Source organism: Rissa tridactyla, chromosome 5 (assembly GCF_028500815.1).
Source record: "Rissa tridactyla isolate bRisTri1 chromosome 5, bRisTri1.patW.cur.20221130, whole genome shotgun sequence".
In the NCBI taxonomy this organism is placed as follows: Eukaryota; Metazoa; Chordata; class Aves; order Charadriiformes; family Laridae; genus Rissa; species Rissa tridactyla.
In genome coordinates this window covers 1,869,035-1,888,845 of record NC_071470.1, presented here as the reverse complement: position 1 = coordinate 1,888,845, position 19,811 = coordinate 1,869,035, and the positions used below count along the sequence as shown (strand labels likewise).

Below are 19,811 nucleotides of genomic sequence, written 5' to 3'. Positions count from 1 at the left end.
GCCTTACTCTGCCAACAAGAACTCAAACCGCTACTTGTTTTCACAAGCACCTAAACTACTCTACAGCAGTGATTTTAAAGTTTTTTCAGGGTTTTCCAGGGTTTTTTCATAGACCACTTCTCAGAAAAGGAAGACTGTACTTTCTATCCAGCGGGTATTCTACGGGTGTGAAGTCTCTGAAGCTTCTCATTCCTTCACCAAAAAAGGACCACTTTGAAAAACAGAGCCTGCGACCAGCTGAGGACTTGACCACCCTTAGACACAGAAAACATCACTGCCTGACTCCAACAGGGCATTTTTCTCTGCAGGAGAGGAGAACTCGATTGTCACTCCTGCACTTATCAAAATTTAAACATTCTACCTTAAAGATCCATTGAATAAAAATTCATCAGCTGTCCTGTAAGTAGAGACATTACATCTAGATGTCCTTGCTATTTATGTTGCTTATCAGATTCTCCTTAGTTTCTACTTCTCCCCTCACTGACCTTGCTATCACAGTGCAGCACGTGACTAGGTTTTCACATCACAACCGAAATATACTCAAATCCCAATTTATTTCAGTGCAAATTGCAAGAAGTGTCTGGATACTGCACTTACCAAGTGCTTTTTTATTACCCCATCTCCTTCTTAGAGAGGTATGAAGATAATTTCAGCTAACTTTACTTACATATAATCAATTTTATAGATGATCTCTTGAAATAACCAGCTTTGCACACACACATAATTTAGGGTGTTTTGTTTATTTAAGAAGTTTTATCATGGGAAGGCCAAAGGACAGAAACTATTTAACTGTATTTCAGTAATAAGTAAAGCAGAGAGTCTCTCAAAGGACTGCGTAACATTCCAGGAGGAATAAAAAGGGAGTCTTTTTCCTGAACAATATAAACCCAGCTAGACTGCTCGCCTCGTGGTGATTCTGGTAATGACTCATAAACAGGAGAGAAAGAAAAACGGACTCATGGAGAAGTCAGTATATATATTTCATTCTCCTTCATGCTCTCTGTGAAAATTACCTGCCATTATGATTGCAGCGTGATACGTAACACGCTGAACTTTTCCACCAAGAGAGGTTAATTGTGGTCTCATTTTCACAGACACAGAGTGTAAAGAAAACACGTAACAGAAGGCAGAAAGAAAATGCTGGTGGTCTGTGTCATCCCTCTTACAGCAATACAGTTTTATTGCGTTCTGAGACTATGTTTTCAACCAAAGAGTTATTTCTTTTAGAACATAAAATTGTCCTCAGAAAATTTCTTTAAACGTTAATAACTTTAAAAATAAAAAGCTTTCCATTTGCAATTTTGTGGCTTTTTTTCATTACTCCAGTTTATCTGAGGACACCTGGAGCCACTACCTCCCCTCTCACTAAAGACAATACCAGCTTTTGCCAGGGTGATTCCATCCTGTGCACTAGATAACCCAAAACAGTAAGGCTCACATATGCAGGGCACTTAACAAAAGCCTTAAATACACGGTGAATGATTTGGTTTCAGGACAAGACTGATCAAAACTCCTTCTGCCTGGGGCTCTAAGACACCCACAGATAAAGGACTGGCTTTCTGCTGCCCAGCGCACCGATGTGTCCCAACGCGGGACGAGGCGAGTGCCAGAACCAGCCCTAAGGAAGGACTGGGAAATAACAGCAAAGGGGAGCCTCTGCTGGCCCCCAGTTAGAACATATTAGGTTGCAGCAATCTAACCACCTCTCACAAACTATCCTCATTGTATGCTGTCCTGCGATAGACATTTGTTTTGATCAAATATTGGTCCTTTTTTCCTTCATACAACGGTACAGAGAGTAGACAAGAATATTCAAAGCATTACAACAGCAACTATTCAGTGAGAACCTGGGAATCCGAGGTATTAATCATTAGAAAACAGTGAAAGTCAAAGTGCACAATAGCCACATTGCATCAATCCATACAAAATCTGCTTCTTGAGTCCACTTATTGTTTTGTCTCAAAAGATTCTTTAACTTTTGCTTTTAGAAGAGAGAACTGTCTTTACTTTTCTTGCTATAAAGCGTCTCAGCTAGCTTTTGCGGTATGTTATCTTTTCCACGTGAAATGGGGAACGGTGATTTTTACAAGTCTAACTAAGGTAAAGACTGCAGAGGTTCAGAAGAGCACCTAGGAATAAATACCCTAATGCAATTTTCAAGCTCACATTGAGCTTGAGCGCTTAGGATCTTTATGGGGAGTGGAGGAGTTGAGCTGCTTAAGAAAGGGATTTCCAGAAGACAGACAAATGGGAGAAGCTCTGTATTGCATTAAGGGATCTAAACTGAAGTCAGCCATTTGGGCTGAGCATATCCTAGCCATTGAAGTGGTCTCACTCTCCCTTTCTGCTTTCCTGCTGTCTCTCAGTGCTTAAACATGTGGCTCAAGTAGTTTTACAAAGGGAAAACGCAGTGCTAGAGGAGAGGACCATCATCACAGCTCGATTGCCCCAGGGCTGTTAGCAAAGCTCCATAGCTAGCAACATTCTAGCCCCTGGGCTGCCTGTTTGCTGGTCACCGGTCGCTGGTGAAAACAGAGCTGTGTACTCTACACCCATTATGACAGACGTGTTGGAATCAGAATACAAAATATCCTCTTTCCAGATCTAAGACGCATACTCTGCAGAGCTCCATGAAGATTTATTCATGTTTGTTTAACTTAGTTTGGTTCAATTTTCCTAAGCTTCGATCCGTACTCTACTCAGCAAGTATAAAATTCTTACCTTACAAGTAAATAGTTTACTAACAATTTACTAATTTGTAAATAGTTTAATGTAATTTCATTAAGCTCTATAATCTTTAGTCCAAAGTCCTCTCTACATCCATAAAATATTTCAGAGTAGATCAGACAGTAGCATTACCAATGGCTTTTCTTATAAGGCCAGACTATGAGTTACCAGTATCTAAAGCAGTATCAAGAACCAACGCCTTCAGCAGATGTCTCTACATTCTGCATGGATTAACGGTTGAATCTCTGCATGCTTAGTTACTTTTTGTTTGTTTGTTTATACTTATTCTTTGTATATTTTATTATGTTATTAATTTTTAATTTTATTGTGAATTAATAATAATTATTATTATTACGCTTATATTTATTAATTCTTTCTCAGGCACACTATTTCCTTGGTTCAATTTCCTAAGGTGATTCTCCATTATGAAAACTTCAGAAACAGCTACTCAGCCTTCATGGCAAACATGAACACGACTTTGTAAGGGTACAGTAAGAAAAGCTTCCTCCAAGGGATATCTTAAAGGTTGCTAAAAAGGGATAAATAAATTTAAGTTCTACCAACTACTTCCTCTGGAGCAGTGTGAGGTAGATGAAACTGAAAAAAGGACCCCTTATGGCCTGAAAGCTACTACTTAATCTTGATTTCCTTTGTACATCCCCAGTCCTGGCACTGCCTTCTAATCCCATGCACACGCTGCTGCTGCGTAACCCACTGCTTGAACAGCATCTGCCATGGTCCTGGAGGTGGGAAGGTGTGCTAAGGTAGAAAATTATAGAATCACAGACTGGTTTGGGTTGGAAGGGACCTTAAAGCCCACCCCCTGCCCTGGGCAGGGATACCTCCCACCAGCCCAGGTTGCTCCAAGCCCCATCCAACCTGGCCTTGAACCCTTCCAGGGATGGTGTTACTCACACTTGGCCACAGTCGCAACAACCAAAAAAAGAATATGTGACCTAGACATTGACTCGCAAGAAAAGCCACTTATACTTTTTAGGGGGAAAAAAAATCATATCGACTGACTGGAATATACATTTTTTTTTCCCTGTAATATTGGTTTCAGTGTGGATATTGTATAGAAACTGGGACAACCCAGCAGATCTGATATTGTTACCAAAGAACTCACGTAAGAGAGAAAAATGCACCACCACATGCATATATACCAGTACCTTCACTTCCAAAGCATAAGTACAGCACTCAGCAAGGCAGCACTTTCGGTGCCCTTATCCCACTTGAGTCCCCGGCTAGGTTAGACTTACAAGCACAAAGAACATCATCGCTGTTTCAAGAAAAAAAAACGCTGATATTGTAGGATATCCTCAACAGCTGCTCTTTCTTTTGCATCACGAAAGTCATCCACTCTATGGATTGGGTGCATGTCTATATTTAGCTCTGGGCTGAAACTAGTATCATGCCTTAATTTTTTACTCAGCCTCAGCAAAACCACAACACCACAAAGGTTTCGTATCCTCCTCCTGGCACCTCTCCGTGGCACTTACAGTGTGCATCAGAGTGAACGAGAGCTTACCTTTCACGCGCTGTGAATGAATTATTAGAGAAATGCTCTTGGCTGTTTGTCTCTGTGCTTCCCCAGCTGAGATGACTTCATGGGTACGTCTCTTCTGATCCATTCAAGCATTCAGTCAAATAGATTAATCCACAGCTAACCTGCCTTGCGATTTGAAGTGGAATAGAGGAAGAGAAAGGGGTCTGAGAGCTGGATAATGGCTTCAAGATGATGATTGGGAAACAACCACACCACCAGTGCTGGCGGCCTCCAAGCTGAGACTCCCACCTGCTAGTATAAATGTTTTGTTTTCCATTCTGCCTCATTAGCCAAGTTTGTGCAGGTGGTTCTGATCTCAGCCAGGAGGGGCAAAAGCTGACATCAACCCTTCCACACTCGGGCCAGTGTTGAGGATGACCTCCAGCTGCTGCCTTCCACTGGTGAGGAAGCCAAGAGTCAGCAGGGCAGTAACAGAGAGCAGTGACTGCCCAGGTAGCCACCATTCTCCCTGCAGACTTGCCACGTATTCGATCAATATTTCAGTGCTACACTGGAACAGAGCAGATGAGGAACACAGTGGTCTTCACTGGGAAGCAATGGATATATGACCGGCATGTCCATGAACCCACTGGGCCTAAGATGAAGGCAGGAGTCTCATTCCCACTTTCTGTGGCGTTAAGCAAAGATATTTTGCCACTTTGAGACACACTTCACTTTCTTTTTTTCTTGGTTGGTTGTGGGTTTTTTGACTTTTTTTGTTTGTTTCTTTGTTTGTTTTTTTACCTTGGCCAATGATGTTTACAAAAATACAAAAGCCGAGCACAGAAATCATTCAGTATAATTCCTCCAACACACCACTCAGTCCTGGTTCTGGCCTCTTCATAATCCCATCCCTTTTCTCGCCTTTTCTGTGGTTACAATATGTTCTGTTTGTGCTCCTTCCATTCAGAATCCCTTTCGTTTTGTTAGAGTTCTCTTGTCCAGAGCTATTCCTCTCTCTCTCCTTAGCTCAGACAAGCCTGGCAACCTTGCAACAATATAAAAATAATCCACATCAGAGCTAATATATTGTTTACTGCTCCTTGTTTAGGACCACAGTATTTTTGGGCTGGGATCTCTGTAATAATTCAAGCCCACATGAGTACTCAGGAAAGAGTCTTGGATGTCTTATCCCACCTTTCTCTGGAGAAAAAAACAACATACAGGCAATAGCCAATGTTTATCAACACTCCTGTTACACATATATTACCCATTTTGGTACTCCTTAGTTCTTGCGAATTTGTTTTGAAAGAAGAATATAGGACCCTGTAAGAAGAAAATGTTGCATGTTGAGCTGTAATTCTGGCTGATGTGATGCCAAATAAAATGGCTTTGCAAGAGACCTGGGTTTGGTTGATGCATTTCTGTCGCTCCCTACCATCGTGATTTACTGCGATGTGTGAGAGAAAGAGGCCACTGCTGCCCACGGCTGCTGAATTAACACAACAAATGTCACAAAAAAAGCAATTTTCAGGGTAATGACCAGCTTGAAGTAAGAATATGATTCTGACAAAGGCCAATCAGACCAGAACTCCTAGTTACGTGGGGTGCACTGAACTACTAACAAAAAGAATATAGATATCCTCTTGAAGACCCTGGAAGAGAAATGTAGGAGAAAATTCTGGCCTTTTCTGAAGGAAACACCAAAATTCCCATTCACTTTTGTTAAATCCGGACTTAATTCCTTGATTGAAGCAGAAATGAGTTTTGAAGCTGGGGCAGCAGATGGTTGAGCCAGGATTTGGGACACAGATTTCAGGAGTGGAGATAGGATTCAGGAAACACTGGCAATTAGGAATGGAACTAATAACTGAGCCAGCAGACATAAAACTCCTGAGATATATCATGTCATTTTAAAATTGAACATCATAACTACCATCTTCCTAAATATGCTTTTTTTAGTCCTCAACAGAATAAAAATTTTATGCAATCGCATTTACTATGTCATCATAGAAAGAACTAATGGACTGCTAAGAGAACTATTATGAAAATAATGAAGTTCAGAAGATATTTCCAAACACTGAAAATGCCTAGAATAAAAACATTACTGTTTGACTTTATCTGAAACTCATTTTTGTATGGCTAGCTCTATTGTCACAGCATAACACACAATATATTAAATTAGTATATGATAATCTCATAAATAAATCCATCATATAAATTTTGTTAATATGATAAATATTAAAGCACTATTAATGTGGAACAATTTGCTATAAAATGGCGTTTTAGCAAATAAAAATGGATTAGCAAAATATCTATCAAAACCTACTGGAAAATATAACCAAAAAATTTCATACCACTTAAGAAATAAATAACTACGTAACTTTCCATGTTAAATTTAGAATTAGGAATGCTTTAATTCAAATAAGGAAGAAATCTGTACATTTCTTGCTGTGAGAAACTGTTTCACGTAGCCACTATTTATAGTAAGAGCATTGCCTTCAGCACCATTCATATGTGACTAACATAAGCATTGAGCAGAATTAGAAAATCTAATGAGACCAGGGCAAGATCTGTGAAATAATCTACAGTTTACAGGGTGAAAAAAAAAAAAACAACAATCAGGATAAGAGAAAAAAAAAGGTTTTATGGCATTTCTATGAGCAAACAATAGATTTTTTTGCTGATTTGGTTAAATTAGTGGAAGTTGCTTGATCAGTATCTGGAAAAATTAGGCCAGTTAATCAGCTTCCTGAAGTTGACTAATTTCAAGTCCTCAATTTCTGTTTGAATGTTGGTCATTGCACTTCTGAGTTGGAACAGTTTGAATGGGGATAAAGGGAGAAATTTAGCAGAATCTCCTCTTGATAACCCACACTGATCTTACTATATTTTTCCCTAATTCGTTGGATTAAAAAAAATAAATTTAAGCTTAAAATTGAACCAAAAGATAAAGGAGATTGTACACAGTGGGAGAGCAAGCCTTTTCTTTGCATACTGCAGTATTTCCAAGCAATAAGTAGGATAACAAGTGCGATTGCACAGAGGAACTTTGCTATGTCGTAACGATTTGTGTTTTGGTCATCTCTTTGTTTTTAGAAAGAAAGAAGCGGTCCAGAGTTTATCGAATTCTTAAGTTTTCAGTTTTTCTATCCACTTTCTTTCCAGTAGATATTCCTGTTATAACCGGGACTGTACATATTAAAAATCATTAAAGAGAAATCAAAACTCTCATTTTTCATTAGATAACAAATACATTTGGTAGAGTGTAAATTCTTTAGAGGGTGCACTAGACGTTGACAGTAAAGAACATTCTATTTCTATCAAATATTTCTTCTTTGTTATCAAAAGGAAAGTTCACATGTATTGAAGTCCGATTTCACCTTGAGAGGCAGATGGGTTACTATCTCATCCAGATGTACATACCGAGTCTCTTGATCGTCATTCTCTCCTGGGTGTCGTTTTGGATCAATATGGATGCAGCTCCAGCCAGAGTGGCTTTAGGCATAACGACGGTACTGACGATGACAACCCAGAGCTCAGGTTCACGAGCGTCTCTTCCAAAGGTAGGCAGGATTTCCTTTGTTTGTGCTGCGTTAGTACAAAGTCATAATGCTATGTGACAGAAAACACCTTCAGTCAACCTTATACTATGTGCTTTAATTACGAGAATTTAAGCATCTTCTAAAGGAGACGAATAACTTTGAAATATTTGGGGCTTTTTTAAGTTACCAATCAAATATATTCTATTTCTCTCCCATCTCGACTATTTAGTCAACCACATATCTACTAATTTCCATAATGCTCAGCTAGTGATGAAAACAATGTTATTCAGTACTACATAAATGCTGCTTAGTAATCAACTAGCTCATTCTCTTCTAGATCCCAGTATCTGATGACACTCTAGCAGACATAGCTGAGTTTCTAAAGGTCATCAAATCCAAACTGTTTTCAGTGATGCTCCTTTCCCAAAACCTGCCTACATGAGGAATTAACTCACTAGTTACAAACACGTTTACATTAAAATGAAAAAAAAGTGAAGCTAAATAGCTCCAAACAATTGTATAAATAATGCTTCACTACACAATGTAAATAGCTTAAAGCATATGAAGCGTATTTCTAGGATTAATTATTTAAGTTTTCTGACTTTTCATTGCTTTAAAGATTTTCTTTCCATTTTAAGGTTTATTCCTTGACTATCTTCATGTGCCATTGCAGTTAAAAGAAATTAAATATATACAATAAAAATACACAAAGTCCACTTCTGTATTAGTTTTACATGGTATTTTTAAGTTGGCTAATTATTTTTTTCCTGAGTAAAACAGATAGCCGTAACAGAGGTGAGTGCGCTTTGCGCCTCAAATATATGGATCTGAATGCATCCAATTGTAACATCAGCAGACGAGAAAATGGAATGCTATAGAGACTCAGAAAAGCGAGAATGTACGAGGTTACCAAGGAGAGCTACAGATGGGGTGTGCCACATTTTTGAGGCCTGAAGCGAGCTGTGCTGGCTTGTATGACAAAGCCCAGAGAGGGAACAGGCACTGCTTCCCTAGTTCAGGTTATGTCCCGCAGCTGAGCTGGGCAATAAAGGATCGCGGGAGCTCATCTGCTCTGTGGTTGATTTTCAGTACTTCCACGGTGTCAAAATTGCAGGACTAATCTGAACCTATATCCTTGACTTCCCATGCCTATATTAGCAGAGAATGAACATACCAGAGTTCTCCATCTATCTCCCTTCCTCTACCTGATTTCTATTCCAGGAACTTTAAATCAGATCCATTATAACACAGGAAATCCCACTGGTCCCAGTATAACCTCTCCACTGATTCCTTAGTACCACTCACAGATCCCAGTGGGAAAAGTGGAGGAAGAGCATGTGCTTCTCGAGGATTATTTGTTTTGAGATAAAATACACAGTATATCATGAGGAAATGTTCATGACGTAAAGAGTAAACACATTTTCTGAAAGACTACATTTTTAAAAATAATATTTAACGTTTATAGATTGAATTGTTTTCCCTCTTATTATCTAGCCTTCATGATAAGTTTTGTTTGACAAAAGTGGCGTTGGGATGTGGAGACATCAATGAACTTCCTCCTGACGTGAAATACTAAAGTTCACATCTGTGGTTTGAAAGTATTCAGTCTTTTGTTCTGTTCGCTCCATAGGTGTCGTATGTCAAAGCGATTGACATCTGGATGGCTGTGTGTCTGCTCTTTGTATTTTCTGCGCTCTTGGAGTACGCAGCTGTAAACTTTGTGTCAAGGCAGCATAAAGAACTGCTGCGATTCCGCCGCAAGAGGAAGAAGAGCAAGGTAAAAGTAATAGTATTCACAACTTTGAAAGAGCCTGAGGTTGATTTATGCCGGGATGTAGGGTTAATTTGGTAAACATACCGCAGCTTAAATAGAAATAAAATGGCAGCACAGAATGAAATTCACTACAGGCAGAGGGTCACTACAAGGACTATGCGCTGCATAAATCCAACTTGAATTCTCGAAAGAGGGATTAAGAGGGATTTAAATGAGGCACGGGCCATGTGGGAGCCATCTGCACAAGCACGAATTTCACTCTGTTAGGAGAGTCAGATTATACTTCAGTGGATGGATGTTGCTGGTACTCGCAGCAGTTTGTGCTGCATTGAGACTCAACAAATAATATTTCTTAATTTCATTCCAGTATTCAGTTCAAAGCCTTTAACAGCTGTGTTTAATGTAAATATTTTTAATACAAAAAATACTTTTCCAATTAAGATTATTGGTGGAAGAACAAACATTTAGTTTTAAAAGGCTGTGAAGTGGTTTGGTTTTTTTCCTTCTGTCATTAATTTAGTGTAAATTGTTCATACAATTAGTAAGAAACTTTAATACAGCAATGGTTATTAATATTTATTTTATAGCTGAAGTTATCTAGGCTACAGAAAAACAAGTCCCTACCAATACGCATAGTCAAACAGCTGAGGCTACAGCTTTCAATTCGGAAGTCCGCAGTTAAATCAAGAAATAAGCAAAATTTCTTACAACAATATGTAACTCTTACTTTTGATTTTTCAAAGAGTAAATATTTCTCCAACCTGCTCATTAAATGAGTGCCCGCCACTGATGCCAGGCAGAGCCTTTCCACTGGCTTTCAGTCACTCTCTAGAATATTACTGGGGATGAACGTCTGACCATAGTTACAAGACTCAGTTCAGCCATCCTTCGTTCCTGAAGACTGACCCCAATTTCCTGCTTACATCATGAGGAGAAGACCTTTTACAGGTTGTTTCCCTTTTACTTAGAAGATACTGAAAATCTGTAGTGCTGCAAAGCCTACCTGAGCAATCTCTGCCAGCAAGACTCCATGGCAAAAGGCAGGCTGGACACTCAACCGAAAATGATATTTTCATACATTTGGTGTTCCTCTGTGTCGAGTCTGAGGCTTCTTTTGGTGCAGAGAGAAACCCGTGCGCTGTAGACTGGAGGATCACAGAATCGTAGAATTGCCCAGGTTGGAAGGGACGCTTCAGATCATCCAGTCCAACCATGAACCCAACACTGCCCATACCCCCACTATCCCGCGTCCCTCAGCACCACGTCTGCCCGGCTGTGAAATCCCTCCAGGGATGGCGACTCCACCACTGCCCTGGGCAGCCTCTTCCAATGCTTGACAGCCCTTTCTGTGTAAACATTTTTCCTAATATCTAATCTAAACCTCCCCTGGTGTAACTTGATAGTTCAGGATAGGTCAGTCTGTGTGCACCTGATTTCAACTTTCCTCCCTGTGAAAAACATGCTTTTTTCTTTTCACTGACAGTAGCAGAAAAAATGCTTTCTGAGACACATGGGAGGAAAGCAGCATTTTTGTGTCAGGGGATTGGTTTTGAAATACGGCAGCTCTCTGAAAGCTGCTTAAAGGTTTGGAATGGGGGGAATGGGCCAGGATGGATTGCCGCATAGGGGGCAGGTGAAACACAACAAATGTGTCATGTATCAAATACAAACAGCTGTGCTGAGTGATGAATTATATGACGATCCTTTCAGCGCATTCCTTTTTTCACCGAGTATTATGGTGTCTTCTGGATCTCAGGCAAATTTACCATATTCAACTTTAGTGATGTCTTTTCACATCCTTAAATCCACGTCAATTATTATAATCATAGGTTAGAAACTGGCAGGTAATATCACCTTCCCTCCAAAGAATCAAACCAAATCTCTTTCCAGCCCCCTCTTAGCAAAACTTCAAGCTCACCAAAGACACTTCTTCAGCAATCACAACCAATAAAATTTCAGCTTAGAGGTACGTGAGGAAGGATCCACAATATACGAAGCACTTCTAAAAGAATCATACAGTCATAGAATGGTTTGGGTTGAAAGGGACCTTTAAAGGGCACCACGTCCAACCCCCTGCCATGAGCAGGGACCACTTACAGAGAAGACCACTTCACAATGAACAGTCTCATTGACTTAACTGTTTTGCTGGGCCAGTGTTTGACATTGATATTTTTGAATTCACCTTAAAAGTCCTTATTCTAATTTTACACTTCTAAATTTGCGCTTCATTAGACAGTCTTCTAGCTTCAGGTAGGTTTTCTGCTGGGTTTTCATAAAATCAGAGGATTCAAGGCTGCTGGGTCTATAGTAAAGCATCAAGTACTCCTTAGATTCTGAAGGATGAAGACATGCATTTTAAAGCTTTTCTTCATAACATACCCGGGGAGGGTGTTAACTGTATTCATGGGTATATGGCCTTTCCCTCCTGCCTGTGTCTGCGTGTTTCACCATGAGACAGGTTTCTCAGCCTAAATTTACCAAAAACTGCTTTGTTCCCATACAAGTTTATGTTTTTGACAAATAGAAATTTGGCTGAAAATATTAATTTCACTGAACAGTTCTTGACTGACTCCAATTCTAAGTAGATCTAGAGCTCCTGCCCAGAGTTAACCTTGAAGAATCCACCTTCTCAAGCCCTAGAGACAGCTCAGCTAATTGCTTCTCTTTTTCTCAGTGTTTTATTAAATTATTCCTTGCCCAACAAGCATACTAGAACTTGAAATGTTACAACGTGGAGATTTTATCTCTTCAAAAAATTTGGATCACTTTCTAAACCCTCCGGTATACTAACAATTAATGATGTCTTATGGAGCAAAGAAAGCAGTTAATAACTAGCCTTCCTTACCACAAATGTTATTATTTATTCACCACAATTTCCAACATGAAATGCAGGCCCTGGGGTCATAAGTCAAATTAACTTGTGTTTCCTTCCTCTTTTTTTCCCTTTCAAAGTCAGTTACAATAGCCCATGATTATAAAGTTCTGTATCTCTTTTTTATCCCTTTGGACTGGGTCAAAGAGCCACTGGCTCTCAGGAATTAGATTGTATTAGCGTTTAAATCTACCACATATAAAGAAATGTTAATTTGATCACAATGTCAAAAGACGTGAAAAGAAGTTAGGTTAAAAGGCTGCATTTAAAATAAACTTCAGGGCCTTCCTTGAACTTTAAATCCTCTTTCTTTTCAAAGTGAAAACTGCTATTCTATTCAGTATTTACGTCCAAATGGATTAGAGAGACAGAGCGTTTAGGAGAACTTATTAGACTTTTTTACCCTGTATGCTTACCATCTTACGATGTTTTACTAGGATTAGGTTTTTCTACCAGGTGAATTCCAACTAATGAATACAGAATTTTGTGGCACCGGCATTTTATCTGCAACGGTAAAATTCCTAGTAATTTGACTGTGTTGCATAAGTCCAAAAATAGATGGTTTTCGAAAAGTTTCATTTCAGGTATATGTAGACAGAAGAGAACATGTATGAATAATATCTAATTGCAATCAGGAAGCTGAAGAATTTCCAAAGTCTGTTTTCCTTGTAATTAAAAATACATGCTTGTTGCAAGAAATATTTACTTTTACCAAGTAACCTTAGCAACAGTCATACAATTGAATTTCAGTGCTGGAATACCCTTGGGAGGTCAGAAAATCCATTTTCCTGACCTAAGTCACAATCAGTTATACCTAATTCATCCCAGTCACAAAAAATCTACAAGCTCCCCTGCGATCCAGTCCAATGGTTTAGATAGTCATGCCTTTGTTGGCCTCTCATGGCTTGCCTAGAAAGGCCAAAGAGAACAGACTGCTTCATTCCTTTATGTAGCCATTTGCACATTTCCATTCAGTCATCTTCTCTCTAAATATTCACAGTTGGTACAGTCTTTCTTTTTTTTTTTTTTGCTTATTCTCATTTTCCTTCCCTGGAAATTCTCCTCGTAAGTCCACCTAATTCCTCAAAACTGTGTTTGCAACATGAAGCTTAGCCAGTAACAGCTGAGAGCAGCCGAAGGATCATATCATGCGTTATACACCTGTTTATCATAGAATCACAGAATGGTTTGGGTGGGAAGGGACCTTAAAGTCCACCCAGTGCCACCCCCTGCCCTGGGCAGGGACACCTCCCACCAGCCCAGGTTGCTCCAAGCCCCGTCCAACCTGGCCTTGAACCTCTCCAGGGATGGGGCAGCCACAGCTTCTCTGGGTTTATCCAAACCCGTTTGCCATTTGCCTTTTTAACAACAGCATGGGATTGACCCATATCAAGATTGGGACCTTCCATAACTCCCAAGTCTTTTTCCAGAGGTGCCACAGAGCCATTCCCTTTTCACCTTCTGTTTGTGAAGTTGATCATTCCTGTCTAAATGTAGTACCTTGTATTCGTGCCTACCAACTCTCCTACTGTATTTTTCAGACTCTTTGCCCAAATCATAGAATTCAATTTTAAATCTAAACATATCCTCAAAGAAATTTGCAGTTTTTTTCAGGTTGGAGTCTTTTGTAAATTTAATCAAAACTGTGGGTTACTCCTTCTCAGTGCTGATTAAAAGCGTAGGAGAACTGAAATCTCTCTCTTAAAAAGCATATGACTGAACTCAGATAAAGCCCCTCCAGTAAACAAGTGTAGCAAATAAAGAGCTGCTGAGATTTATGGAAAATTATACGGTTATACAAAATGTAACTAGGTACAGAGCTCTATTAAGACATTTTGGCATCCAAAATTTATCTATCCTTGCCATTTTCCTTATGCTTTTTCCACCTACAGTCACTGCCTCTTTCTTACACCATCTAGTCCACTCACAGCCTCCCTTCCCAGACAACAGCACCAGCAGCATCAAAGGTGATTCTTAGGTATAACTGCACCCTCTGGCTACCGTTTTTATGGTTGTAACTATGGGCCTCACTCAGTGATTCCAAATAACCAAAAAGCAAATTTCTTTTCAGAGGTTCAATCCAATCTGCACAGAATTAACAATTTTAAAGTGTCTGGGATTGTGTTAGAAATACGTTTATAAATATAAAACCCGTTATTGCAACACAATATGCAACCTACTCATGCTGTTTCCCAATAGGCATCACAGTAGGTATAGGATATTTTTGAAAAAGGGTCTCATTTGTTTATGATTACACAATTGGCATAATGAATCCTGAGAACAGAGAACAGAGGAATTTTGGTTCCCAATTTGAGACTTCAATTGGTGGTCAGTATATGATCCACGGTGCTTTGTCTCTGTCAGAGAAAGAAATCTGACCAATGAACACAACTATTTCACAAATATTACTTTATGTACATGAAGGAGATGTTCCTTCAGAATGAATGAATACTAATTATTCACTTGTAGTTACTCTCTTTTCTGTCTTGAAAGACCAAAGGACAAACCCAGCAGAATTAGAAGTCCTAGGGGAGTACTGAAACATACCTGTGATCAGTGCTTTTTCTTAGTTACATTTACACTGTGCTGGGAAAAACATCAACTGTGTGCATATACTGAATAACTTCGATTTTAGGTTAGCTTTTAATATATTAAGTTTTCAGGAACAGTCAATCTTTTAATTCTATTTTCAAAAATCTAAAGATCACCGTATCTTTAGTGAGGAAAATAGACATGCAAACTAGACTGTCTTTAATGGTAATCACACCTCTTTTCTTTTGTTTTCTTTTTGGTCAACCCATCCGTTTTGATGAAAGTATTTTGAGGGAGTTCTTGATGGAAATGAAATCAGTGAATCATTGCAGCATAGCAATGGCTTGAGATGTACAGGACCTATAGACGGGACTTTGCCTCAAATCTACAGTACAAATTTAAGGGTAAACTATGAAGAAGATGTCCCATTTGTCATAATGTGATATCCAACCATTAACGGAGGCCCTGTCCTTTTGTCTGAAATAATGTCTTCCCATGTGAACTCCATATACCTCCATTGCTACCCGTATGTGATGACGTGAAATGTTGATAAAGGTACCTGTCTTGTTAATTTCGTAATCCGTTTTGATTGGTTTAAATCTGGATTAAAACATAGCATTAAAATTTTACCTGCTGCAGCTTCAAAGGAATACTGTCATCAGTTCAAGGAGCAAGCAGTTCTTACCAGACCAGCTTTTAAAATCAAACTGTTTGTAGTGCAAAAAAATTCAATAACACTTTTCTTCTGAAAAATGAACAGTAAAAAAATACAGTGATCAAATAACCAAAGCCACAGCTTCAAATACGTCTTGAAGTACCACAATCTACAGGCAAAAAGCTACGGAGATATTTTCAGCCCTTGTGCACATGACTCCTCAAGAGAAATATATTATTAAATATACAGACAGAAAAAAGGGTAGTCACGGGGCCACAGGAACTGACAGCTTTCTAACACTTTATAGCTAAGTGTTTTGTAGAACAACACTGATACAAAAATAAACTAATTGAAATTATTTCCTTTAGGCATCCAAAGAATTCTAACTATCTAAATATAATTTATTGTCTAAATTTATCTCCGTTCTTTAATTACAGTAATTTTAATATAGATGATAAAGTATTTCTGTGTAGCTGTATGCGGAATAATTTTCAAATTTATCAATAAGAAATTGTTCATTTTCTTTTCTTTAGTGATGATGCACTAAAGAAATACACAAAAGACCCAAAAAAATCTTTATTACTTCATTTTAAAAAACAAATTCAACCAAAATGCAGGACTTTTTCAGGAAGATTCACTGGGCACTTCCATTAGATGATTTCAACAGCTGTGAATTCAGACATGTGCATTATGAGAAATATTTCCAGTCAAGAAGAGGGACTGTGGCCAAGTCAGTCCATAAAAACAAATGGGGTGTCACTGACATTTTATAAAAAGGCCTTCGAAAAAGCACTCAAAAGTTACTATCAATAATCAGAGTTCCTGCATATTTCGTGCTGTGCACAACCACCTTCAGGTATGAACCCGAGGCCAAATTAATGATTTTTCTGCACTATGAACTTGCTGGAAAACTTGCAGAGCCACATTTTGGACATTCCAGCTGGTATCCCTGAAAAAGCCCTGTGGTGGTACCTGGCATGTTACAGTGCTCCGGGTGGTGCTCTTTCCCGCACGTCCATAGCCCGGCATGGTGGTTGGACTTGGAAGGCTCCAACCATCCCACCTGCCCCCAAGGAGACACCATCCACCAGAGTCTGGGCAGAACTGCTAGACTCCTAGAAGGACCTTCAAACGACTTTCCAAGCAAAGAAATAAGTACTCAGAGACCTGTCCTTTAAACCCATTCTCGGGGATCGTTCAGTTCGGGTAAGCATAGAACAGGGACAGTGAAGTCTTAGTCTATAGTGCCTCATCCTGAAAACATTCCCAGCTGAAAGCTGCTACTCAGAGGAATTATTTTATTATCTTTTTAACCTATACAATCATAAGCATTAATTTCTGGAGAAGCATGAAAAGATTTAAACCCTGAATTGTACGTATGAAGGTGTTGAAATGGCAAGTTTAGTGTAAATTCTCACAGTCCGTGTATTTGTAACTTCCGCTAATGGGAATACAGCACTACAACTCCCTGGAATACAACTACTATGAAGATGCTATTTCCCAGTCTTTTCTGACAGGAGAGGAGGACAATTGTAGTAATCAGATCTTTGTTTTATCACGTCATCAAATATTGATCCTATCATTCTGTATTTCTGTTGTTCATTTCCATATTGCAGTCAGTGATTTTTTCCTCCTTTTCTTTCATGTTAATTTTTCTTTTTTTTTTTTTTTTGTTTTTATAGGGGAATTCTTATACAGATTTGAAGCACGGTAGTTTCAGTGAACTCTATTGTCTATAAGTTTAATCAATTTACATAATTGAAAAAGTATTGCGGTTGGGTGGTAACTCCAGCTCTGCTGCCTGCTCATGCTGGTTGCCAACCAGCTCACTTCAAACTTAGTAGTTGATCTGCTTTCTTTAGTAGATAACTTCTTTAGTAGGTAACTGATATTGGTAATAAAAATCATTGGAATTTTTGTAAACAAAGTAAGTAACAACAGCTCTTCTAGCAAGTACTATTTAATCGAAACTTTAAATATGTTTAGAATTAATTCTCCATTCCAAAACATTTTTCAGATTTTCGGAACACCACAGTCATTTTCAAAATTTAGAAATTTGGGTTTAAACTGTGTTCATCGAGAAATTACATTTGTACAAAGTAAGAGGCTTATATAAAACAAAAAGCTTCAGAATTACTGAAGTGAAACACTTATTATTTGATTTGATTTGGTAAATGAATGTTTTTACCTTTTTAATTTAAGCTAGGAAGAACTTCAAAATATCAAAAATTCTCTTACAAAAAGGAAATGGACTGCTGCACAATTCTTTTTTAATACTTATGGAAATTATTTTCCAAAATACTTATTTAAGAAATAACATATGCGTAATACCTTGTCATAATACTTTGTAATATATATACATAATACTTTTGTCATAAAAGTCTAGAATCCTAAAGCAACTAGGCTAAATTAGACATGAAAAACAGGAAATCCTGAATATAAAATCAGTAATTAAAAAAATGTGAATGCCATCAAAATCACATGACTATCCTTGAGTAGCCAACGTAGTGAAGGAATATGCTGGAATACATTTCAGAATGAAATTTGGCCCTGGCTTCACAGTCTAGGTCTCATTTATTTGCCTGCATTTGCACCTCCTTTATGACTTGAGAATGCCTATAACCAGGCAAAAAGAAGTACAAAATGTGTCTCTGGACAGAAGCCACATTCTTGAAATGCACGTTATAAAAACATATATATCTTCAGACCACCTACTTTCGTTTCTGTGCCATGTGATTAAAAACCACTTTCCCTCATGGCTCCCTGAATTCAGAACGTCTTTGCCAGTTTTCCCCTGAAATGAGAGAAGAATGGGTCAGAAGAAAAACCTGGTCTTTAGCTTTCATCCACTGTATTTTAAACTATGCTCATCTCTTTATCCGATGCATTCACAGGGAACAGAAGAAATAAGGCATACAGATAAGATGAAATAAATATATAATGACCAAATAGGCAGAATTGTCACTAGTATAATTAACATGAAGATCATTAGTGCTTGGATGATGAGTACCTCTCCAGGCCAGGATCCCATTTTCTTAAGCGACGTACAGAGTTAACGGCTGTTATCTAAAAGAGCAGGGGCAAGTTTGCCCGGTTGAAGGCTGCAGATATTTACTGTAAATTCGGAAAACCAAACCAAATCAGAAGTTGTGTGCCTGACTACCACTAGTTTAACAAGCTTTCTCGTCTCTCTAAATAAATCACAGAGCCTATAAACAAATAGGAAAATTCTGTGCTTGTTAAAGCTGCTGCAATATTTTTGACAGATGCTGATAGGGTTGAAATTTCAACCAGTTCAGATAAACTGTGGATTCAAGAAGTCGCTGAGGTAACGGTGAAATACTTGCTATTTGGCAGCTGGTAACATTTCTGTAAATAAAACAAACTTCTGCTTTTTTTCTTTCCTGTTATTTTCTTTCTTTTTTTTCAACAGGACGATGACATGAGGGACAGTCAGTTTAGTTTTACAGCATACGGAGTGAGCCCGTGTCTGCAAGCAAAAGATGGAGTGACACAAAAGGGGCCAAACAATCCTGCTCAAGCTGCACCAAAAAGCCCTGAAGAGATGAGAAAGGTATTCATCGATCGGGCCAAGAAGATAGACACAATATCCAGAGCTTGTTTCCCGCTAGCCTTTCTGATCTTCAATATTTTTTATTGGGTAATTTACAAAATCATCAGGCATGAGGACATTCACCAATAAGGAGATCAAGGCGCGCGGTACACACAGTTCAACGGGAGGCTTTCTGTTAGAAACGCGCACCCGAGGAGTGACCGGGAGAGTTAAAGGCATTGAGGGGGGACAAAAACCGCAACGATCCTGCATGGCCTGCAATGCCCGGTTGCATTGGAATGGAAGAACGACACACAGAGAAGACACATCTGCTATTGCAAACGTTCCGTGTCAAACTAAATATTAACTTTTTCATTGTAAATCACCCTCTGCTGAAGCTTTACTGCCAAGTATTTATACATACTGTTACATAGTGGTATAATTGTACAGTAATCTTTGATGTTCCTTCAATTTTTTTAATTCTGGTGTATTTTTAATTAAAAAAAAAATGGATCCAGAATACCCTACTCAAATCCCGCAGTATAACAGAATAGATTAGTATTTGTAACCTTTATTTCCATTTTACAAGATAATGACAATTTACTGATTTGAGATTACAGTTTTATGGACTTTTTCTTGTCTTAGGGACAGTACCTGTGGCTTTGCA

General features: G+C 38.6%; 1 protein-coding gene across 2 annotated transcripts in view; it reads left to right on the top strand.

Annotated features, from left to right (window-relative positions):
* The window catches only part of GLRA3 (glycine receptor alpha 3), an 84,434-nt gene extending 65,140 nt beyond the window's left edge, over positions 1-19,294 (top strand). The window contains exons 7-10 of one of the 2 annotated variants that reach the window (XM_054203906.1): positions 7,565-7,779; positions 9,389-9,535; positions 15,221-15,340; positions 19,025-19,294. In XM_054203906.1, coding sequence (XP_054059881.1) covers positions 7,565-7,779; positions 9,389-9,535; positions 15,221-15,340; positions 19,025-19,294 — 752 coding nt within the window. Of the gene's footprint in view, positions 1-7,564; positions 7,780-9,388; positions 9,542-15,220; positions 15,341-19,024 lie in introns of both variants that reach the window. The other variant, XM_054203907.1, reaches the window with a different exon arrangement.
* The last annotated feature ends 517 nt before the right edge of the window (positions 19,295-19,811 follow it).